This window comes from Puma concolor, chromosome B2, assembly GCF_028749965.1.
Source record: "Puma concolor isolate L17-30 chromosome B2, mPumCon1.1.hap2, whole genome shotgun sequence".
NCBI classification, from domain to species: Eukaryota; Metazoa; Chordata; class Mammalia; order Carnivora; family Felidae; genus Puma; species Puma concolor.
This window is the reverse complement of record NC_141671.1, coordinates 35,785,314-35,809,276: the sequence shown is the minus strand read 5'-3', so window position 1 is coordinate 35,809,276 and position 23,963 is coordinate 35,785,314. Positions and strand designations below refer to the sequence as shown.

Sequence of the window (23,963 nt, the reverse complement as noted above, 5' to 3'; positions counted from 1 at the left end):
GCACACGTTTCTGTTGTGTTTGCATCTAGGAACGGATGTGCCCCCGCCGGAGGGGTGGGTGTCTGTCCAGCTTTCGGAGACATTGCCCCTCAATTTCCCGAAGTGGTCGCATCAGTTTCCACGGTCTCCAGCAGCGCATGAGAGTTCTGGTTCCCCCCCCCCCCCCGCATCCTCGCAGACACTTGGTATTCTCAGTCTGAGAAACGTACAAATGTGGCTCCGCGCAGCGGGGCTGAAACCTGCACTAGAGAGAAAGAAGCCAGACGTGAACAAACATGCAGTCTGGTTCCCGTGCCCCGAAACGGGCCAAAATAATGTAAACCGTGAGAGGTCCCCGAAGCGGTACCGGGGGGAAGCACGTGCTGGGTTCCGTTTCCTGATCTGGGCGCTGGGCGTTCATTCTCTTCGCAAAAATTCTCAGTGGTTATGATTTGTGCGCTTTTCTCTAGGTTATATTTATGTATTTACTTATAAGCGTTTATTTATTTGGAGAGAGAGCGAGCATGAGCAGGGGAGGGGCTGAGAGAGAGGGAGAGAGAATCCCAAGCAGGCTCCGAGCCGTCAGCGCAGAGCAGAGCATGACTCGGGGTTTGAACTCATGAACCTGAGACTATGACCTGACCCGAAATCAAGAGTCGGTCGCTAAACCGACAGAGCCACCCAGGTGCCCCCTCTCTAGGTTATATTTAAATACAATCTTCAAAAACTATTCCGTCTCAGTTTCCCCCTCTCCCTTCTTCTGTCTACTTTCCTCACAGCACAGATTGGGAACTGTCCCCATCAGAGTCCCCTCCGTGGCCCTGTGACCTGTACAGTAGCACAAGGCTGGCACTCAGAAAGGCCTGCAGTGGGTTTCATGCTCCGCCGTCTCTGTCTTGGAATAATGAGCACTTTTTGAACAAGGGGCCCATCGTTTTCATCTGGCACCAAGCCTCACACATCGCGGAGCCGGTCCCGGCCACGGGCCGCTGCCAGTGTCTGTCCACAGATTCCCGCCGAGGTTTGGTCTTTGACGGGCACCAGGGACAGGGCTAGGCTGCCCCTCTGCCTGATTAGAGATGCCCGTAATGGTCCTGGGACAGCTCTCCCTTCTGTGAGAACCTGGCGTCGCATGTACTTGTGGATGGACTTACTGGGTCATAGGGTAAGTTGGTACACGTCACCCCCTTGACTCTGCCCCTGCTCTTCCATCTGCTTTTTTTTTTTTTAATTTTTTTTAAATGTTTTTATTATTTATTTTTGAGACAGAGAGAGACAGAGCACGAACGGGGGAGGGGCAGAGAGAGAGGGAGACACAGAATCGGAAACAGGCTCCAGGCTCCGAGCCGTCAGCCCAGAGCCTGATGCGGGGCTCGAACTCACGGACTGCGAGATCATGACCTGGCTGAAGTCGGACGCTTAACCGACTGCGCCACCCAGGCGCCCCCCATCTGCTTTTTTAAAAAAATTGTGGTACGATATGCCTAACATAAAATTTACCGTTTTTCAAATGTGTGGTTTTTAAAAAAATCTTTAGTGTTTATTTTTCAGAGAGAGATAGAGTGTGAGCAGGGGAGGGGCAGAGAGAGAGGGAGACAAGATCCGAAGCAGGCTCCAGGCTCTGGGCTGTCAGCACAGATCCCGATGCGGGGGCCCGAACTCACGAACCGTGAGATCATGACCTGAGCTGAAGTCGGACGCTCAATTGACTGAGTCACCCAGGTGCCCCTAAAATGGTTTTTTTTTTTTTTTTGATGTTTATTTGTTTTTGAAGGAGAGAGAGAGAGTGTGAGCAAGGGAGGGGCAGAGAGAGGGTGAGACACAGAATCCAGAGCAGGCTCCAGGCTCTGGGCTATCAGCACAGAGCCTGACGCGGGGCTCGAACCCACGAACCGCAAGACCATGACCTGAGCCGGAGTTGGATGCCCAACAAAATGAGCCAGCCAGGCACCCTTAAAATGTACCATTTTAACCATTTTTCAGTCTATGGCCCCCCCATGGCATTAAGTACATTCACACTGTTGAACAACCAGTCGACCATCCATCTCTAGCTCTCTTTCGTCTACCCAAACGGACACTCTGTACCCATGAAATGATCCCCCCCATTCCCTTCCACCTCCGCGTATGATTCATCTGTGCGTCTCTCTTCCCAACTACACTGTGAACACCGTGAGGGCTGGGGCAGGGGTGTACTTATTCACCTCTGAATAAGAAAGAGCATGTATGATGCAGATGGGGCCGGGAGGACATGGCTAAGAAAATGCAGTTTCATTAAACAAACGAAAAGAATAAGTGTGTGTATAGGAGGGATATAATTTAACCCTTGTTTGAAGACTGGGTCAGCTCTTGAGCTAATAAATCCTCTAAATTCAGGGTTGAGACAGTGCCCAGCACATAGCTGGATCCAAAATCTGTTTGCTGGCAGGATGAATGAAATATTAATAACTGTGCTACCAGTCATAAAATATTGGCCCTTTATTGAGCACTTGCTAGGTGCTAGGCATTCCTAATACACAGACAGTACAGAGAAAAATGCCTGGCACTATATTTTCTTCTTTGCCTTAGGAGCATTATCACATTTAGCCTTACGATCACCCTCTGAGGTGACTAAGTTTTTGAATAAGAAACTCAGAGACATCGTGTCCCCCACTGGAGGTCACAGAGCTGACATATGGTTCCAGGTCTGCGTACCTCCGAAGTGCAGTGCTTTCAATATGTACTTGGTGATGCCTCCCCATGAAAATGATCCAAAGTTGGATCTCTAACAATTTTTGCTTTTGTTTAAATAAAGCTAGTTTCCTTTTTTCTTTTTATTATAAACATTATAAACTCTCTAAAGAAATTCAGGCATTACAGAAAGTGAACATATGGGTTTTTAAGACTTCTTAGGATGTTCCGGGAGCCTGGGTAGCTCAGTCGGTTAAGTGTCTGACTCCTGACTTTGGCTCAGGTTGTGATCCCACGGTTCATGAGTTTGAGCCCCACATTGGGCTCCTCGCTGCCGGCTCCCAAGCATGGAGCCTACTTGGGATTCTCTCCCTTTCTCCCTGCCCCTCTCCCACTCGTGCATGCTCTCTCTCTCAAAATAAATAAATAAACTTAAAAAAAAAGACTTTTGGGGTGCCTGGGTGGCTCAGTCGGTTGAGCGTCTGACTTCGGCTCAGGTCATGATCTCACGGTTCATGAGTTCAAGCCCCGCATCGGGCTCTGTGCTGACGGCCTGGAGCCTGGAGCCTGCTTCAGATTCTGTGTCTCCCTCTCTCTTTGCCCCTCCCTCGCTCACGCTCGGTCTCTCTCTCTCTCTCTCTCTCAAAAATAAATAAATGTTAAAAAAATTTATTTTTGAGAGAGAGAGAGAGGGAGAGAGAGAGAACATGAGTGGGGTGGGGGCAGAGAGAGAGGGAGACACAGAATCCGAAGCAGGCTCCAGGCTCCAAGCCGTCAGCACAGAGCCCGACGTGGGGCTCGAACTCTCTATCTGTGAGATCATGACCTGAACCAAAGTCGGACACTCAACCGCCTGAACCACCCAGGCACTCCCCCTCCCGCCCCCCAAAGACTTCTTAAGATGTTCTGTCAAGATTCATGGCGACTCTATCCAGGGATAGTGGGATTTGGAAAACGTGCCCCTTATCAACTCCTCCTTTTGAGTTTTTCCCCCAGCTCAAAGGATGGATGTGTTGCATTCAGTGGCCTTTCTTCTTAGAGCCTTCTCTATTTGGAGAGAACTGAAGGTGGAGGCGTTAAAAACTACCTCGTCCTTCTCCCCCCCCCCTCCGCCACCTGCGTTCCCCATAAGGACTTGCTTTCTTTTCCAAGGACTGGCCTTCCTCCAGCCAGGTCTAAGGTTGTTTTTTCTGAACACTGGTTTCTTGTTGAGGTTTGGGTGTGATAGGGAAGTGTCAAGTGAAACCGTTTTTCTCCAGGTAGCTGAGGTAAGCCTCCTATCGCTGGAAGAGCAGGAAGCAGGCCCGTGATAGGACGGGACGGGGCCGTAACTGGCCAAGGTTGGCGTGCACTGGCCCTCGGCTCTCTGGATTGGCTGCCCATGAGCTCAGTTCCTGGAAGTTAGGATATATATACATGGGACCGGGGCCAGAGCATCTTCTGAAACACTGGAAAGTGACAGCGGCAATAGCGGCATCTCCTTCCTGGGAGAGTGAGGAGGACTCCCCCTCGATACGACTTCCAGCCGACAGGGAGCGGACCCAGACGATGCGAGGGTACCCGACGTAGATCCCCCTGGTCTGGAGGTCCTGGCCGAAGGTGTCCTGCGACAGAAAAGAGCGACTTCTGTGGTCTGAGGTTCGTTGGACGGTACTCTCTCCTTAGGGGGCCGGAGTAGTGGGTAGACATCTTGGGGGTCCTAAAAGTAGAGCAGACCCAAGACTCAAACCCTGAGTCTAACCCCAGTTCTGCTCCAGCTTGTTGGGCCTTCCCTAGGCCTCAGTGTCCTCATCTTTAGAAAGAGCAGACTTCAGTGAAGGCATCTCAGCCGTACTTACAAGCTCTGAATTCAAGTCCCAGCCCTGCCACTCACTAGCCCAGCAACCCTGAGCAAGGAATTTCACTTCCTTGAGCCTCAGTTTCCTCATCTGTCGAATGGGAGCAGCATGACCTATCTCTCCTGCTCATTTCTTTCTTTAAAAAAAAAAATTTTTTTTTAACGTTTATTTATTATTGAGAGACAGAGTGACACAGAGCGCGAGTAGGGGAGGGGCAGAGAGAGAGGGAGACACAGAATCGGAAGCAGGCTCCAGGCTCTGAGCCGTCAGCACAGAGCCCGACGCGGGGCCCGAACTCACGGCGTGTGAGATCATGACCTGAGCCGAAGTCGGACGCCTAACCAACTGAGCCATCCAAGTGTCCCGACTCTTGCTCATTTCTTTATTGAGTGCTGTAGAGGTCAAGTCGTAGACTTTATGTGAAGGTACATAGTGAAGGGAAACCTTGCATAAGCAGGAGGTGTTATTGTTACCCATGGCTGGATTCGATTTCTATCACGTTCTTGGAATTTCGTCCAAGGGCAAGAAGATTTTGTGAAGAGTTCTGGTGGCCTGCTGCTCTGACAGGGATTTGAGGGGGGATTATAGCATTGCACTGCCTGTGGTCTTGGAGAGAGGACACAATGGGGTAGGGACAGGATGGGGCATCAGCAGAACGCAGTCTAGTCCTCTTAGGAGGTTTCCAGCTTTGGCAACCAGGGCCCGACTGCACCGGCCCAAGTCTGCCCCACTGTGTATCATAGCGCCTGAAGTTCCGCCGTCGGGGAGCTCATTCTTTTGGGTTTTGAAAGATCTTCAGGACGTGCAAATGCCTGACCTTTGGAAAATAGGCACCAGCTATAAGTGTGTCTGGCAGCGACAATAAGGAACAGGCAGATGGTCAAAGTCCACCCCTCTATGCTGCAGGTCGGCCTGGGCAGAGCTGGCCCCCCAACGGTGCCATGTGGTTGCTCAGATGTCCCTGTGATCTGAGGCTTCGTGCAGAGGTCCCGCCGTGCTCTGCCGTGGTTGGGCCCTGGCTGGAGCCTCTGTCCTGGCCTAGGCCTCACGTTTTGAAGTGGGCAAGGACCAGCAGGGGAATATCCAGAGGAGGTGCCCAGATACCGGGGTGATGGGGACGATGGACTGGAACAGAGACTGCTTAAGGGGTGACACGGCCTCCCCTCAGGGGTAGGCAGGACGGCCGCTGGTGACTTAAGCTGAGCTTAGCTTTAAGGAGGGCTTCCTTAAAATCTGGGCTGGCTGACCATGGAATGCTCTGCCTTGAAGGGTGGTGAGCTCCCACTCCATGAAAAGTTCCAACAGTCTGCCCTGCGGGAATGTGGCATAAAAGAGTCCTATGCAGGAGGTGGGGCTAGATACTTCCAGGTCCCTTCTGGCGCTCAGAGCCTATTAGGAGCCCCAGAAAGGAGAAAGAATACCTTGAATTGTTACCATCGAACACCTGAGAGGTGGGCGTGGGTAGAGGATGGGTCTAGTGTTGAAAGAAGAGATGACAGCCTTGTCCCCCACTTGAGTCTGGCCAGTGGAGGTGGAGGGTCTTTCCCAAGAAGACCCTCACTACACTGTATGTGGGGGATGTGAGCTGTGGGTGGGACCCACATCATTGTGGGAGCCCAGGTTGAAAGCTTTGAACTTGGACAGAACTCCTACTCCGGGACTTTGGAGTGTCCGTGGGGCCACCTGTGCCGGTGAGAAGTCAGTGTGACCTCAGGGTACAGCCCTTGATCCTTCAGCCTACTGATTGGCTTCCAGCCCAGGGGTCTGTGAGCCGCGCCTAGGGTTTACAATCTTTGCCTGTGTGGCACAGGTGTCTGTACGAAGGTACATGTAGACCTGTGACTCCATGTACACAGGTGACGGCATGCCTGTGTGTAGACGTGGTTATCTTCACTGGTGTGGAAAGCAGGCTTGCTCACCCTTAAGTCCTTGTGTGTGTGTTCATATTTACGGAAAGCCACCGGGTGTAGGAGAGAGAAGGAAAGATTTAGAATCCAGAGGGGTGGATTCAAGCCCCAGCTCCCAATGCTTCCCAGCTGTGGAAGCCCAGGCAGGTCTTTCAACCCTTCAGAGACTCAGTTTCCCACTGCCAGCCTGTCTGGTTCAGCTGGGAACCAGGCAGGCTCAGGTCCTGTCTCTGAACTTGGAGGTAGACATGGGAGTGGGGTGGGGGGAGGGGTGTGTGGCAAATGAGCTCAATTATTCCCTTGCATTTGGGGCAAGAAAACTACACGGTGTTATGAATCCACACAGGTTTATGTGTGTTGGGTGTGCTTCTGTGACACAAGAATATGTGAGCCCATTCAGGCTGCAGCGACCCATAGACCGGGGGCTCAAACAACAAGCCTTTATTTCTTCACAGTTATGGAGGCTGTGAGTCCAAGGACAAGGCGCCAACAGAGTTGGTGTTTTTAAAAATTTTCTTTTAATGTTTATTTATTTTGGGGGGGGGGAGGGGCAGAGAGCGAGGAAGACAGAATCTGAAGCAGACTCCAGGCTCTGAGCTGTCAGCACAGAGACTGATGCGGGGCCCGAACTCATGAACGGTGAGATCATGACCTGAGCTGAAGTTAGACGCTCAACTGACTGAGTCACCCAGGTGCCCCTAAAATGTTTTTTTTTTTTTTGATGTTTATTTATTTTTGAGGGAGAGAGAGAGAGACAGAGTGTGAGCAGGGGAGGGGCAGAGAGAGAGGGAGACAGAATCGGAAGCAGGCTCCAGGCTCTGAGCCGTCAGCACAGAGCCCGACGCAGGACTCGAACCCACGAACCGTGAGATCATGACCTGAGCTGCAGTCGGATGCTTAACCGACTGAGACACCCAGGTGCCCCTTGTTTTTTTTTTTTTTAAGTGCTTTCTTTCTTATAAATTTATTTTATTTTGAGAGAGAGAGAGCGCGCGTGTGCCCACGCATGTGGGAGGGGAAGAAAGAGAGGGAGAGAGCGAGAATCCCAAGCAGGCTCTGCACTGTCAGCCCAGAGCCGGATGCGGGGCTCGAACTCACAAACCAGGAGGTCGTGACCTGAGCTAAAGTTGGATGCTTAACCGACTGAGTCACCCAGGGACCCCCAGATTTGGAGTCTTGTGAGGGCCTCCTGGTTCACAGACAGTCAGCTTCTCAGTGTGCACTTACGTGGTGGAAGGGGGGAGGGAGCCAGTCTCTTTCATGAGGGCTTTGCTCTTGTGACCTAATCACCTCCCAGAGGCCTCACACCTAATACCATCTCACTGGGGCATGAGGATTTAATACAAGAACCTGGGGGGTGGGGCACAGACATTCAGTCTATAGCAGTGAGTGTCTGTGGGTGTAGACTCTGGGCCCCCATGTGGGTGCCACACACGCTCCCTCAGAGGGGCCAGCTATTTGTTAAACATTTGTTGTGTGAAGCACAGGGGTGGAGAGGCGGGGCGGCAGAATATCCCTGTGAACTGGCGCCAGAGCAGTTAGAGATAATGTAGTCGGATGAATAAACTGGAGAATGGTGTACGGGTGAGGTCAGTGTGTAACCGAGAAAAGAAAACAAAAGTGTCAGTATGCTTAGAAAAACCCCAGAAAACTTCCTGCTCCACAGTAACTCAAGGTCAGCCCCGTGTGCTTTCTCTGGTGGGTGGTTGTTCTTTTTAACACGTCACTGGCCTGTGTCACGTCTTATCAGAAGTATCGTGATCTGCACATCACTTGGGTGTTCCTGAGCAGACTTGGACTTTGTTCTGAAGTCCGCTTTCTGCCAAGGCCATAAACGAGTTTACGAGAGCAGTTGGGTTTCCGTGCGGCAACAGTTTGCTGCAGTTTCAGGGTTACGGGTCTGGAAGTGCATCCAGGACAGGGTGAAATTCCCCGACGGGGTGCATGTGGGTGGACGCCCAGGCAAAGCTGGGGTGCAACACACTTAAAAAGAGGAAGGAAGGAGGAGGTCTTGCTTCGATGAGTTCTGGATCGGCAGAATTTTACAGTCAGAAAGTCTGCAAAGATTTAATTTCAGTACCCATAGAATTTGGGGTGTGTGTGTGTGTGTGTGAGCACGCGTGTGCGCGTGAAAACACAATCCTCGCAGGGCTTTAAAAGTCTGAGGACAGGCTGGCCAAAGGGAGGATTTTCCAGGGTGTCTCCCTGGAGGTGGGTGGGCTTGGCCTCCTTGGCAAGCCACACGCTCTCAACTCCTGGGGCTGGTGCTGGCAGACAGAATCTTTGGAGTGTTCCAGAGGAGGAGCAGGGGTAGGGGGGAGAGCGGGCTGAGCGGGGTCACCACCGCCTGAAGGGGGAAGAGTTGCGGGAGGCACGGAGGGGGCGTGTGAACACGGTATCCAGTGCTGCAGCCCCCCCCCTTGCAATACCCGCCCCCCCCATAAGGAAGGACGAGGCATGGGAAGAGTCCCTGGATTTGGAATCGGGAGGCCTTGGGAGATCCTGGAGTCTGTCTGGGGAAACGCTCCGATGGCTACAGCCTCTCCCAGCCCTTGGGGCTGCTGCAGCTACTGCTCCCTCCCTCTGGGCACAGGGCACGGTGGTTCCAGGGAAGGGGTGGCCAAATCAAGGCAGTTTTCTGGAGAAAACATTAAGAAGGAAACCACTGCCTGGTGGCATTGTACTGATGCTCTGATTGCAAGTTGCGGTGTGTCCTTTGAATGCAAGACGACGCTACTGCGGCCATCAGCCATGGTGGAAACCGTTTCCATAGCAATGACAGCTTTTAAACAGATTATTGCGCCTCTTTTCCCAGTAGCTGGGAAATGCGCGGTGTCCCCCCCCCCCCCCCCCCCGCGCGATGTCCCCCCCTCCCCCCACCCCTGGAGCCAAGTTAGCGTATGAAGAAGAGGGACTGAGCCGGACTAGGGTGTTCTGTTGTGTTCTGCTGGTTCGGTGGTTTTGTGATCGAACAGCTTCTCTGCCAACCCCACCCATTGTGCCCTGACCACAGGAATATATGGAAAAAAGAGAGAGAACCCTAACACCATTCAGTAAATATTTCTGGCCCCGCTGACTTGGATCTTAAATTAAATAGAGCTTCAACCTAAATTTATCTTCTCTTAAGACCATGTGCTACTAAAGAGAGAGACAGAATAGAGCATTCCCGTCACCACCACTTACTGGGGTGCCCATTTGAAGAAGACCAGAGCATTCTCTCTGAGGGCACAACCTGTGTCTGGTTCGTTATCCCCAGCACCGGCCATAATTCCTGGTACTTAGTGTGTGCTTATTAAACCCTTGTTGAAAGACATAAACGAGAAGAAAGAGAATATTTTCCTCTATGATTTCTTCGGCTTACCCCACCCTACACGGTATTTTGAAAGCACAACCGTAAGGCAGCCTCCGAAGGTTTTCAAGAGCATTAGTTAATTTCCATATAAGGTACAGACATGTCGTGCTACGAGTTTTTGTGTAACTCAAATGTTCCTTTTAAGGCACATCAAACAACAAATAAAGCTTTCCAAGTTGCCTGCTTCCTCCCCAGCCCATTTTCTCATTTCCTCCAAGATTGTCCGCGTGTGTCTATTGCTGCCCACTGGCCTCTGGCCGCCCTTTGCAGTCCCTCCTCCCCCAGACTCGTGCTTGAAGGAGGGAAGACTCCCCGAATGTTACAGTCACCTTCAAATCTCTCTGTATTTCCCCATGCTTTTCCTCTCTCTCTTTACGTATTGTCCTCATATTCACATGGATCCCTGAACATCTGAAATTGCAATTATAGATTGCTGGTTTTGCCTATAAGCTGGACATGTAACAGAGCACATTTTAAAGGAATGAATTAGTCGGTAAATGCAGGAGACACGATGTAAATACATAATACATGAATATGTAATACGCTAAATAATACTTAGTAAATGCATGATGAGGCGATGATTACCAATTAGAATAGGCAGTGCAGGTGTCTGAACTCCACGGGAAACTCTGGGGGGGCTCAGATTTGGGATTCAAGATCATTTTAAAAAAATGTTTTTAAACTTCCACCAAAGGGCAAAGGGGGTCTGAACAACTTTGGAAAAATTGGGAAGCCACGGGAGTTTCAGATTAAAGACACACAAATGAAATTCACTGTTCCCATCCTGGCCTGCTTAAAATGCTGCCCAGGAGGAGATGGTTCTTTTTGTCTTTTGCATGGGCAGCTGCTTCCTTCTGGATGGAGAATGAAAGGCCCCTGCTGCTCTCATGTACATTTCCTGTAGGTTAACTACACACCCAAAGATACCCTATATATTGCACAGTTTACTAAATGTTTGTGTAGTACATGTATTCATCTGTTGAATTAGTACTTATTGAGTGCTAGTGATGTGCCGGGAGCTGTTCTAGGCACCCAAGATACAAGACCTAGCAAAACAGACAAAGGGAAGGGAGAGAGACTCAGACAATAAACAATGACACACACCAAGGTGTGATATTGCGTAACATCACGTAGTACAGGTGGGGAGTATGTGCTCATGAGGGGTGCACAGAGAGGGCCTCTCTGGGAAGGTGACATTTCAGTAAAGCCCTGAAAGGAAGCAAGGGAACAAACCATAAGAATGTTCTAGAAAGAGGGAACAGCCAGTGTGAAGGCCCTGAGGCAGCGAGCAGTGCTTGTGTGAGTAGAGTGAGTGATGAGAGGTGGCAGGAGGCCTAATGGGACCAGGTTGTACAGGGCCTTGCTGGCCACTATAAGGACTTTGACTTTGACTCTGAGTGAAAGGGGGGCTGTTGGAGGCAGGAGAGTGACGTGCTCTAACTTAGGTTGGAAAAGGCCCTGTGGCTTCTGAGGGGAGAATCTGGAAGGAGGATGAGAGGAGAGGAGGAGAACCAGTTGGGAGGTGATTATGGTAGTCCAGGCCAGCAGACCTGGGGCTAGACTCAGGCAGTGTTGAAGGAACTGGGGAGACAGGTCGGGGTCTGGGCGTGCTTTATCCACCAGTCTTTGCTGATGGATCAGATGTGGGGAGTGAGAGAAAGCAAGGAGTCAGGGGTGACTTCAAATTTTTGGCCCAAGCGATTGGAGGAGTAGAGTTGCCATTTACCGAACTGTCTTGTGAAATATTCTTAACGGCCTGTGAGACAGACAGACAGGTCTCAGGCATATTGCAGATGAGGACATTGGCACATGAGCTGCCCAGAGTCCCCAGGGGCAGGACTTGGCTCCTGGCTTCCTATTGTTGCTGCAACAAAATACCAGAAACTCAGAGGCTTTGGAACAAAACGAATTCATTATCTTTCAGTTCTGGAGGTCCGAAGTCCACAATTGGGTCTCCACAGACTAAAACCAAGGTGTTGGTAAGGTCCTGCTCCTTCTGGAGGCCCCAGGGGAGTTATAGACCAGCTGTGACGTCTGGGGCATGACCTCCCATAGTTTAGTTTCCTCCTCTGGAAAATGTGGACAAGGATAGCCCTCCTTCCCAGGGCTTTTGAGGAATTTAACAGAGACAGCAGCTTTGAGGGCTGATATCACTCACATCGATGGGCAGGGTGGATCGGCGCACGGGGCAGCACTGGTAACCCGCCACCACGTCTCTGGTAGGTCTCCGGTAAGGGAGCTGTTTGCTTTGTTTGCAGTGCAATGGAGCCCAGGAAGCATCTGTCAGGGAGGAGAACCAGGTCTCTGGATAGGTCACAGAGCCCCAAGAAGGTCCGCCGGTGCTTCTCCCTGCCCACTACCCCCTCCAGGAGGATGCTTCACCAGGCAGCCAGCGATGGGAGCAGATGTCCCCAGAACCCAGCTCAGTCTGTGGAAGCCCAGGATGCCACGGCCACAGCCCACAGCCTGGAAGAGACCAGGGAGTTTCTTCCCACTGACCAGAGGCTGCCACAGGACACCAAGAAGGAAAAGACCCAGAGACGGGGCCAGCAGGGGTGGCTGAAGACCTTGATGAACTTCTTCCTGAGGACAGGCCCGGAGGAGCCCAAAGAAAAGGCCAGCCGGAAGGCAAAAGGGAAGGAGGGCCTCCCCAAGCCTGCAGAAACCCCGGAGGCACCAGGGGAGACAGCTCCGAGGAAGAAAGCCCACGACAAGAAGGCCAGTCGCAAGAAACACAGTCACAAGAAACATGTTGCTGAGGAAACCAAGGGGGCCCAAGAGCAGGAGGCCGGAGGCCAAGAGATAGGGCTGCCCAAGATGGCTGCCACCCCACGCCCTGAGGAGGCTGACCTGGGCCCAGCACCCAAGGGTGAGCAGACCATGCCTGGTAACCCCACTGCCCCAACCCAAGGGCTAGGGTACTCTAAGCTGACTCCTCAAACCTTTCGACAGAGGGGACGTGGAAGTTGGGGCAACCATCAGGGACAGCACCACCGTGAAATTTCTTTGAGGCAGAACAGCACGGTGGCTGAAAGCCTGAGGTCAGACCCCTGTTCCGCCATTCATTAGCTGTGTGACCTGGGGCTGGCGACATTCCTCCCCGAGCCTCGATATTTTTTTCGTCCATGAAATGGAGATGATAACATTTGCTATCTCCTGGGTAGCCGTGGCCCAGAGCTGGCACGCGGAAGGTGCTCCGTTAAGTGGCAGCTGTTGTTAAGTACTCTAGTTGAAGGAGCACAGACCAAGGAGAAATGGGAAGGCAGGGAGGGAGGGAGGTGAGGGGGGAAGCCTAGCCCCCAGCATTGATCCCTGTGCGAGGACTGGGGATGGGGCCAGAGAAGTAGATAGAGCCATCCGCCCTGGAGGCCGGATCTATACTTGGCTATTTCCAGAATACACCTGCTCTGTGACCTTGAACAGATTGCTGCCCCTCTCAGAGACCTTTGGTTCTTCATTTGTAAAATAAGGAAGCTGGACCCCCCCCCCCCCCACAAGGTGCCTTTCTTCTTTGACTCTCAGGTCCTGGGGTTGAATGCCCCACAGGCACCTGGAGGGAGACAGAGCTTTGCCCTGTAGCTCTCAAAACTCTCCCTGTTCTTAATGAGAAGGATGTCTGGGTTGATGCCACCTCTTTTCAGATGGAAACCTTGGCAGGTTTCTGATTTTTTTTTTTTTTTTCTTTTTGGTTAAGTCTAGTGCTGGCTGCAGCAGCCCATCCTGCTGTGAATTCTGTGTCATTTTATTGTGCTCACGAACAAAGTCAGAAAAATGTCACTGATGCCACTACTCCCATCCCCCACACATACGCTTCCTTTCATCTTTCTTCCAGGTGGGAAAGGTTCTGGTCTCCACCAGTCCTTGCTCATTGAAGCTGGGGGTCCTGCAGCATCCGAGGTTTCTTCTCAAGCCACAGGTCACCGGCCCGAAGAGGAACTCAGAAAGCTTGACCGTGAGTTCTCATCTTCTTAGTGTCCTCTTGCCCCGCAGCCGGGGAGGGGGCCGTTACCAAATGAGATGGATTGTTCTGGATGACTGCTTGCACCTTGGATGGTCCCTCTCAAAATGCATGTACTGATCTTGCTCCTTCTGGCGCTTCTGGTCACATTTACTTATTTTAGAGTTTCACAGAAGGGAGTCTCAGGAATTAGAACGGCCACTGGCAAATGTTCCTGCCTTATGTGTTAATGAGCATGGGACTTTTTTTAGTCTTTTGAGATTTATGGAAGGAATGTGATATGGAGGAATATAGAACTTATATATATTTTTAAATAGATGCCAGTGTGGAATAGCTCTACGCACACTCCTATACTCACAATCGTCGACCGGAGGCCAATATTGGCTTCGGAATTGTGTGCGTGTGTAATTTTGTGGCTGAACCATTTTAAGGAAAATGATCCCTCATCCTTAAATATGTAAGCACACATCTCCGAGAAATGACTACAGTGTCACGCACAACCACAATGCTGTTATTGCCCCTAATAAAATCGATAATGAATGCTCTACTAATCTAATTCCCTATAAGGAAGAGGCATATTTTAAGAGATGTCAAACATCTATGCACCTGTCAGAGAGTAACTAAAAGGCATTTAGTTGGCTATTTTGCAGGCTGTTTATTTTGCATGCTGTTTTTTTCAGACGAGAGAAGTCAGCTGGTAGACTGAGACAAGGAACAAAAGCCAAGCAGGATTTATAAATGAGAGAGAGGTGAGGGGTGAAAAAATGTGCAGTCCAGGGACCAGGGAGCCTTAAACAAACCTTTTCTGTAAACGGATCAGCTGGCAGGTAGCAGAGGCAACTCTGGGCCTATTGTCTTTGGATCAGTCAGCCGGGATATCAAAGAAAGCCATTCATGTCGTTTGTGGTTTCTCTGTAAAGATGTGGTGTGAGGCATCGATGCGATGAGGCAGGCTGTCCGTGTCAGGCCTGCTGGGGTCCCTCTGCCCTGCACCTTAGTGTCGCTGGGTCTCTACCATTTCCCCTCCCGGAATTTTGCAGCGTTAGCCTTGTAAAGTATCTCCAAGCAGAGTTCCTTGATGGCCTGACAGCCTGCTGAGGGAAGCGGGGACGGGGATCATGATTCACACTTCACAGGGAAGGAGACGAAGGCACAGAGAGGTTAAGAGACTTACTCAAGGTCACACGGCTGGCCGAACCCAAAGCAGATATTTACAAATCCGTAAAGGTCAGAGGAAATAATGGGGTCACAGGTTGAATGCTTGAAGCACTGACCTGAAATTGCCTGGGTAAAATTTTGCGCTTTGGCCTCCCGCCCTTTCCCTGTGGATCTCCCAAGCCTCTCTCAGAAGGACTAGCTCCTGGGACATGGTGCTTTTCGCCACTTCCATGGCCTAACAGCATCCTCACTTAATAGAGACTCAGTTGATCTCAGAAGTTCAAGACAGTCATTAGAAAGAGTTCTCGGGGCATCTAGAAAGATTAACTGGGTGCATTTACTTTTTTCCAGAGGATAAAATCATCAAGATGATAGTGGAATTCCTCCAAAAAGTGGGAGACCAGTGGGAGGAAGAGGTAAGGAGCAAACGGTCTGCGTAGACCCCCCCCCCTCCCCCCGGGGGGGGGGCTCGCTGCTTCCTCCTCCTCCTCCTGCTCAAGGCCCGCTTGCCCAGTGCTCCCCAGCTCTAGGCTCTGTCACCTCCCTCGCCTGGGGCCACCACGAAGCACTTGGCTGCTCTTTAGTTGTTTCTCAGAGAGCCTTCCCCTCTCCTCAAGGTCAAGGGCCCGACCCACCGGTTTCTCTCATTTCTCCCACAGCAGCTTCAAGCTCCTCAACCAGAGGCGGTTGTACAGATTCCAGTGTCATTTGACAGGAAGAAATTCCAAGAGAAAAAGTCTAGCTTCAAGAGAGCGTTTTCTCATAAGAAACATGGCTCTGAGGAGGCTAAGAGAGCCGGACCCGCAGACGTTTCCAGCCCGGAGTCCCGGCCACCCAAGAGGCCCAGCTTTCTCCCCCTGTGTGTTGGGGGCCATCAGCCCTCCACCTCCAGCAGCCCTGGTGAGCAGGCTCAGGGTTACCATAGCAACACTGCAGCTGCCTCCAGCTCTGGAACCTTCTGCGGGGCTGGAATCGGCCATTGGAAGGGCCGCCCTCCTAGTTCTGACTTTTGCTCTGCTCTGAGCAGCGTGGGGAGGGCAGTAGGGAGGAGAAAGGGATGTCAGCAGGTCACCTCCCTACACGAGACCTCTCTGGGCAGTCCAGCTAAGCCCCCCGTGGAAATTGTGCCGAGGAATCCCCTAGCCCTCCGCATCTCTCCACAGCCTCAGCTGCTGTACCCCGGCAGGGGGCAGCTGTGCAGGAAGGAACCACAGCCTGGGAGGCAGGAGGCCTGAGTTCCGACCTGTACTTTCTACCTCATTCCCCATCTCCGTGCCTGACTCAGTCTCCTCACCTGTAAAATAAGACACTTCCCTACTGTGTGTCTATACTCAGTCAGTTTTCATAGCCGTATCATTATCCCCATTTTACGGATGGGGGAGCTGAGGCTTGGGGAGGTAAAACAAATGTGTTCAAGGTTCTGTGGCCCACCAGTGATGGAACCTGAGCTACAGAGAGAAAGGATCATCCTGGGTGCCAGGGAGGAACAGCCTAGCCGCTTAGCCTGGCCAGGGGAATTTACATTTTAAAAAGGAGCCCCGGCGGTGGAATTTCCGGCCACAACTGGAGATACCTTCGTGCAGGGGGATTCTGGCCCTGCTGCATTACTTCGTGCCATGGAACCAGGCATTTACTCTCCAAGCCAAGATGCCAGAGGGATGAGCTTGCCAGGGAAGGGAGGAGAGGAGGGCAAAGCCCAGGAAAGCCGGTTGTAAAGAGGTGCAAAGGGGCAAGGGAGCTAGGTCTGGGCCAGTACATCAGAGCTTTGACCCTGACCCACAGCTCACCTCTGTCCCAGCAAGGCCTTTGCATGATCTAGCCATGGGGTGAACTCTGGAACCTCTTCTAACTTGTGTGTTAGTTAACACCCTCACCCTGATTAAACACACCCGCCATTTCATCTTGCTTCTCAGGCTCGGAGGAACCCAAAGTCCAAGAGGTCCTGCCTACAGACAGCGGGGGTCTGAGTTCCTTGGAGCTTTCCACCCCAGCAGGGAGCCAGGGACCCGAAGAGGACTTGCAGGCGAACAGAGCCTTGGAATTCAGTTAGTACCCCCTCCTTTTCTCAGACACCCCTCGGAAATCATCCGGCCTGACCCCATACTGACCCAGAGAGAGGCAGTAACCTGGCCTTGACTTCCTCTGGGGGCCGCAGGCCGGGAAGGGGCAGTGTGGGGTCCAGAGCACAGACCCCTGTCTTACTCGAAGTGAGCCTCAGCAGTAAAATCACAACAGTGAGGATGCCCTCCTCGGTGAGGCCGGCACAGGCCATGCCAGGAAAGCCTTGGCCCGTGGCACGGGCTCTGTAGATGATGTGATCTTTAGGGCGTGGGTTTGCATTGGACTCTGACCTCTTCCATCTGTGTGAACTTGGATGAGTTACTTCATCTCTGGTCTCAGCGTCCTCAACTGCGAGATGAGGGTAATACCAGTTCCTAGATCCTAGAGTCCTCAGGAGGCGCTAATGGAATTAATGCTGATAAAGCAGAGCAGTTAATAAGCTATTTAGAGCTAATGAATGTTACCTGCCATTTACTGCTATTATTGTTGTGGTTGTGTAGCCCTGTAGCCTGGGGAGAAATTGAGAGGCTGGGGGGGGGGGGGTGGGGGCGGGTGGTGGGTAGGGGCCACAGGAGGGAAACACCACAAATGGCAGCTGCTGATGCTATTATTAACCCCTTACCAGTGGCAGAGCCTTGGCTAGCGAGTAGGGTGGGGGCAGAAAGAGAGAGGGAGAGAGAGAATCCCCAGCAAATTTCCAAAAGAGAATCCGATGCAAGGCTCAATCCCATGATTTTTTTAATTTTCATTAAAAAAAAAATTGTTTTTAATGTTTATTTATTTTTGAGAGAGAGAGAAAGACCAAGCGCAAGCAGGGGAGGGGCAGAGAGAGAGAGAGAGAGAGAGAGACATGGAATCCAAAGCAGGCTCCAGGCTCCGAGCTGTCAGCACAGAGCCTGATGCGGGGCACGAACTCAAGAATCGTGAGATCATGACCTAGGTCGAAGTCGGACGCTTAACCGACTGAGCCACCCAGGTGCCCCTGAAGATACTTTTAAAGATCTACTTCCCCCACCCGCCCCCCATCCTATCTTACCTGCTTTTCACAGAAAATGTGCCTTGAAGGGGAATTGAGAAGGGCCCCTGTTCTAAGTAGAAGAGGACGGTGCTGGGTGAGGGGACTTTTGGGGACCAGGCCTTTCCACATGGCCTTGAGGCGCCTTCTCCTGGAGGCAGCGGCCTCTGTTATTTTCCTCACACTTAAAGTGGCACATCTGGGTGTTCGCTGACCAATGGAGAAGTGAACGTATTGCAGCTCTGCCCTCAGGCCACTTCCGAGGAGTCTGAGGTGTCCGCAGGCCAGGGCCTGGGACACCCAATAAGTGCAAGCTCATTAGCACCTGGAGACCTGTGAGAATCAGCCAGGAAGCCACTTGGGCCTCAGGAAGTGAGGACTGACCGTAGAAATGCTTTGCAAACGTTTTGTTCTTTTTTAGGAGAATTCATCCAGAAGATCATTGCCCTACTCCAGGATGCGGAAGAGCAGGGGGGAGAGGTGAGGAAGACATTCCCCACGTAGATCTTGACCCTCACTATGAACACCCCCACCCCTGCTTGGCATAATAACTTCCTTGCCCTCCCCCATGCTACATCTTTCCAGAGCCTGGCTCCTGTCGCTCCTCCTTCCCCAAGCCCCCACCCCCACCCCCATCGCTGCCGGCCACTCTTGCTCTGGCCAGGCCGCACCCTCTGCTCCCCAACGGGTCCTTCCCCGGCTCACTCACAATCTCCTCACGGTCAGGGCCCTGGCTCAGTTTCTCTCATCTCCCCTGCAACAGCTTCGAGTCCAGGAACCAGAGGTGGCTGTAGAAAACCTGCCCCTACCCTACAGAAGGAGATCCCAAGAGAAGAAGTCCAGCCTCAGAAAAGCCTTTTCTTATAAGAGACATGGCCCCAAGGAGCCCAGGAGAGCGGGGGCCGCAGGTGCTGCCAGCCCGGAGTCCCGGCCGCCCAAGAGGTCCAGCTTTCTGCCCCTGTGTGTGGGGGGCCATCAGCCCTCCACCTCCAACAGCCCCGGTAAGCAGGCCCCGCGTGGCCATGGTCACAGAGGTTGCCTCTGGCCCCAGGCCTCCGCCAGGGCAGGCTTGGCCAGCTTCGTGGCCTCTGCTTCAGGCTTGATTCTCTTGCTCTCAGCTCTGAGTGGGGCAGGGAGGTGTGGGAGGGCTGCGGAGAGGAGGGGGGCCGCTGGCTGCCAGCCGGACTCACCACCCACAACACACGCCCTCCCTCCACCCATACAAAAACACACCAACACTTAGAACCAAATGCCGTTTGGGGCGCCTGGGTGGCTCTGTCCGTTAAGCCTCTGATTCTGGATTTCGGCTTGGGTCATGATCTCACGGTTCGTGAGCTCGAGCGCCGCATAGGGCTCTGCTGAGAGCAGGGAGTCTGCTTGGGATTCTCTCTCTCCCTCTCTCTCTGCCCCTCCCCTGCTCATGTGCATGCTCTCTCTCTCTCTCTTCCTCTTTCTCTCTCTCTGTCAAAATAAATAAACACTAAAACAATAACAACGACAAATGCAGTGTGAGAGCAGCACATCGGTTTATTGGCTTAAGGGCATCAGACTCACCCGAAAGCTAAGGAGGAAACACAGACCCGGGTCTCATGAAGTAGGATATGGCCTGGGCCTCTGCTTTTTCACCACTGCCAAGTGTGAGGTATACAGTGATTCCCTTGACATGTATGGAGTGCCTACTGCATGCCACGCTCACACATGGGATCTCGTTCAGCCCACTTACAGCCTGGTGAAGTGAGTCTTGTTATTCCCATTCGACAGATGGAGAAAGTGAGGTTCAGACAGGCTTAGTGATTCAGTAAAGCCTCACAGAGTGACGGGGATCATTTAGGGGGATCTTGGCAGGCCTGCTTTGTTTCCTCCCGGACTGTGAGGAGGCAGAGGGGGCTGGTGGCAGAAAAGAGGAATGAGATTTCCAGAGGGGGTAAAGAAGGCCCCGTGAACACCTCTGAGGCGGGCCCAGGGGGCTGCAGGCTTGCTGAGGAGCCTGGGAAACCAGGACCCCGTCTGGTGCCAGTGTCTTTGGACGGTTTCTTGTCAGAACCTGGACCCCGTGGTGGACTTGTGGATTTGAAACAGGCACAAAACACACCATCTCCTTTCTGCCCTCAGACCTGGAAGATGTCAAGTTCCAGGAGTCCTCGCCTGCAGAAGAGACACCTGTGGGATCCTCAGACACGCCCTCCCAGACCAGAAGTCACCAGCCAGAGGGGGGACCTCAGGCAGACGGAGTGTTCGAATCTAGTTAGTATACCACCCTGCTCTCTCCTGGGTCAGCAGGCCTAGGGCTTCTTTTTGCATGGGTCTGACAGGCTGAATTCCAGTAGAGACTGGGAAGGCTGGGGAGACACTGGCAGGGCAGGGAGGAGGCAGGGTTGGCCTTTCAACGGGGGCTCTTGGGGCAGAGTTGCAGATGGAGAGTTCTCTTCTCGTAGAGAACCCTGTCTGCTCGGTGGGATGTAACTTCGGTGGGCTTGCTTGAATGTTTCATATCCAATTCCTGCCTTGCCCTGGGTCTCATAACCAGTGGCGGACTGGCAAACAGGCTGAGGGTGGGTGTTGGGCGGGGGCAGGGGGGGAACCCTGATTTGTAGCGTTTGCAGATTGCTGTGATGTAAATATTCCCACCGTGGCTGATTTCAAGCTGCCAACAGTTGATCACAAAAGGTCCACAAATATCCTGAATGCTTGCGATTAGGTCTTGGTGCAGGCAGCCACGTGCGTGTGGCCCTTTACAGCCCGGACCGGTGGGTGTGTTCCTGTGGCATCTGTGGCTGTGGCGTGCCCCCCCCCCCCTGCTTTCTGATGAGCTGCTCTGGGCCCCCGCTCCCATTCCTGACCACGCTACTCTGTAGCCTGGACCGGGGACACTGGGAGGTCTCAGGTTCCCCATCTGTCGAATGGAGCTGAGGTGACGCTCAACTGGCCGACGTCCTTTCAGTTTCTATACAACAAACTCAGATAAAGCTTTCACTCTCCAGCCCTAGTTTCGGGGAAGATTTTTCTTTGCCCTTCGAAACGAATCTGTGTGCTGTGCTTTAGAGACAAAGTGCCGTCTGTGATAGATGGATGTGCTGTTGCAGAACTTGTCAACAGCTCCTGAATCCTTCTTTGTTTTCCTTAGAGGAGCTGGTCATCCAGAATCTGGTGGCCCTTCTCCAAGAAGTGGATGGCCAGTTGGGGGAGCAGGTGAGGAGTGCTCGGTACCCCCAAGGCTGAGGCCTGAGTTCAATCCCTATCCCTGCATCCAGGTGACCTTGGGCATGTCCCTCAACCTCTCTGAGCCTCAGTTTTCTCTTTTGCAAAATGCGGGGGGGGGGGGGGTGGGTAACTACCTACTTGACAAAGTTTAGTGCATGTACGGAAACTGCCGGCCACATAGCAGATGAGATAAATGTTAGTTTACAATAATATAATGCTCATGAGGTTTATCCTGCCAGCCAGGACCTCCCCCCCATCCAAATCCCCCTTGCAGTTCAGCTCGTGTCCCACCTCCCTCCTTCCCCCAAGTCCAGCCTGCAGGTCCTGCTGATCTCGTCCTCTGCTAGCTCCTTTTCACTCTGTCTTGTCGCACATTTCAGCGTCTATGTGGTCTCCAATCCTTCCACGCTTTTAGATTGTCCTCTCCTGCTAGATAGCCTGTGGCCTCACAGATAGACTGAAAACCTCACAGTCTACTTGGAGAGAGCAAGAGAGATCGCATCTGAGGTGGCAGAGACGAGCACAGGCCGTGGACGGGTCATGAGCATAGCGGACGCTGTGGGTACCTCGCCTTCCCGCCACAGTGCACGCCGGCCCACCTTGCCGCTGCCGGCACCCGCATCTTTTGGCCTGAGGACCGGCCCCTAGAACCATTTTACCACCCACGTGGGAGGCCAGAATGATCGCCCCCCACCTCCCGAGAAGCAGCCCTCAGCCAATGGCTCATGGAAGCTGGTGTATACATAACTCAGGCCCCTTGCCCCTCGTAGGGCTAACTCTGAGGAGTGTGTTCTACGCGGGCTCCCGGAGAGCCCTGTGAGGAACACGCTCAGCAGCCAGTCTGCGTGGGCTGCCTTCCCCTCCGACCCCAGATCTCCATTCCCCCATCGCTGTTTCCCAGCATCACTACCTGCACCCGAGCCCTCGTCTCTGGGGGAGCGCAAACTGGGACACTTAGGTATTGAGAGGAGGCGACTTAAAGTGTGAACGAAAATTCATCCAACATCCACTCTGCGTGAGACATTTGACATCAGCTAGCTCACTTCCTCCCCTTCCCCCAACAACACTGCATGCGGGTGGGGGTATTGTTCCTGCCATTTAACACATGACTAAACAGAGGCTCAGAGAAGTCACAGAGCGAGTAAATGCCGTTGAAACGTCCGTTATACAAAGACCTGCACTTTTTTTTTTTCCCCACCTTGTCCTGCTGCTTGGAGGTGAACCTCACAGAACAGATTCCGAGAGGCTAGAGGTAGAGGAAGGATTTAACAAGGAAGCTCATCCCAGGGACGGGAGGTGTCCAGCCCAGTCTGGGCTCGTGGCGTTGAAGCGGGGGGGAGCAGTTGGGGGAAGGGGGCTAACTGCCAGCAACACTGACGGCCCGCCTTCATTTCTGCTTCCAGATCAGGCGACATCCCAGCTTCAAGAGGTTTTTCTACAAGGTCTCGGACTCCTCCCTCAGGAAGCTGGCAGCCACCCTGCACAGCCAGAAAGCCCGCTCTCCTGAGCTGGGCAGGAACCTCACCAAGAGACCCTACCAGCTTGCCTTTGGCTTCACTAACAAATTTGCCAGCAACAATAGCCACGCCGTCTTCAGCCTCATGGGCCTGTGCTACAGCCACGCCAGTTACACCCACTTCCCGTACAGGGAGGCCCAGCAGGTGAGAAAGAGCCAGACGGCACAAGCGAAGACAAGTTCAAGATCCCAACAGGATCCTCTTACCGTCCTCTCCCCTCCCCTGCTGAGTTCTACGTTGGCTTGTCTTCCCGATGGAAGCTCCTTAAGACCTTTGACCTCTCTTTCCTCAGCTTTATTTTCTTTGCCCAGATATGGGGTTATTATGGATAATTTGCCCTCTAGGTTGGTTAGGCAGTGGCTTGTGGAGTTTTTGTGAGAGACATTATAGAAACATCAGTTCTGATATCTTCAGTGGCCCTAACTCCATCTCCTGGTTTTACTAACCATTCATTCACTCATTCATCCATTCATTCATTTAACCAATAGGCGTTAAGAGCCCCCACTGTGCCTAGCTGTGCAAGGTGCTGTGAGAGCCTGAGGACGGTTCTGCTATAGAAAAAGACAGAATGTTTACTGATGACAAAATTAAGTATCAGTAAAATGCCAGATTAGTGGTCGCTGAGGCCAATGAAGTGATTGGTCCTGGAAGCCTTCCAAAATCTATGTCAAAAGGCGTAGATTTTTGCCCTTGGAGGATGGCGAGGAGACGGGGGGAGAAAGGGCCAGGAGAGCACTGCAGGAAGGAGGTAGTGAGTAAAGGTCCAGAGGTGACAGCTGATGTGCTGTGTTGATACGTTAAATTAGGAGCCTGTTGTTACTAGAGTAGGACCCACAAGTAACTGGGCTATGGCTAAAACCTATGTTCTTTTTCTCCTCCCAGGACATCACAAATCCTGAGAGCCAGAGTCCAGATTAAGAGCTGTGCTTTGCGCTCAAGTTCCCTTGAGCTATCAAACAAGGGCGGCTTTGACCAGGAGCCTCTGAAGATGCCTCACTATAGCCCAATCCAGTGCTTCACAGACATGAATGAAGACGAGAGTGGATGGCCGCCTGTGTCCCTGAGCCCTTGTGGGCTCTCTGAGACTGAGATACACAAAGCGTTCTTAACTGGAGGCAGAGGCCATGTTAGCGGAAGGAGCTGGCGAGGACTGGGGAGGTGGGAGACCAGAGCTCCGCCGGCTGACCTGCCCCAAACTTGCTGCGAGACCCTGTACTTGTGTGCCCTCCTCTCCAGACCTTGGATTCTGGGCAAGACTATGTGACCCATCGGACCCCTTCTGACTCTATCATGCTGAAATCTCCCTAAAG

General features: G+C 52.5%; 1 protein-coding gene across 1 annotated transcript; it reads left to right on the top strand.

Moving 5' to 3' along the window:
• Positions 1–12,005: 12,005 nt before the first annotated feature.
• BNIP5 (BCL2 interacting protein 5) lies at positions 12,006–23,571 on the top strand. Its single transcript, XM_086705935.1, has 11 exons — positions 12,006–12,612; positions 13,576–13,695; positions 15,211–15,275; positions 15,519–15,759; positions 16,773–16,904; positions 18,357–18,415; positions 18,699–18,936; positions 20,048–20,179; positions 21,060–21,124; positions 22,540–22,797; positions 23,536–23,571. The coding sequence occupies exons 1-11, from the start codon at positions 12,006–12,008 to the stop codon at positions 23,569–23,571; spliced, it is 1,953 nt and encodes a 650-aa protein (XP_086562061.1).
• Positions 23,572–23,963: the final 392 nt, after the last annotated feature.

Coding starts and splice junctions, on each gene's coding strand:
- BNIP5 (XM_086705935.1), top strand. CDS start 12,006: ATGGAGCCCAGGAAGCATCTGTCAGGGAGGAGAACCAGGTCTCTGGAT. Junction 12,613..13,575: donor CCTGGGCCCAGCACCCAAGG/GTGAGCAGACCA, acceptor TCTTTCTTCCAG/GTGGGAAAGGTTCTGGTCTC. Junction 18,416..18,698: donor CGGAAGAGCAGGGGGGAGAG/GTGAGGAAGACA, acceptor CCCCTGCAACAG/CTTCGAGTCCAGGAACCAGA.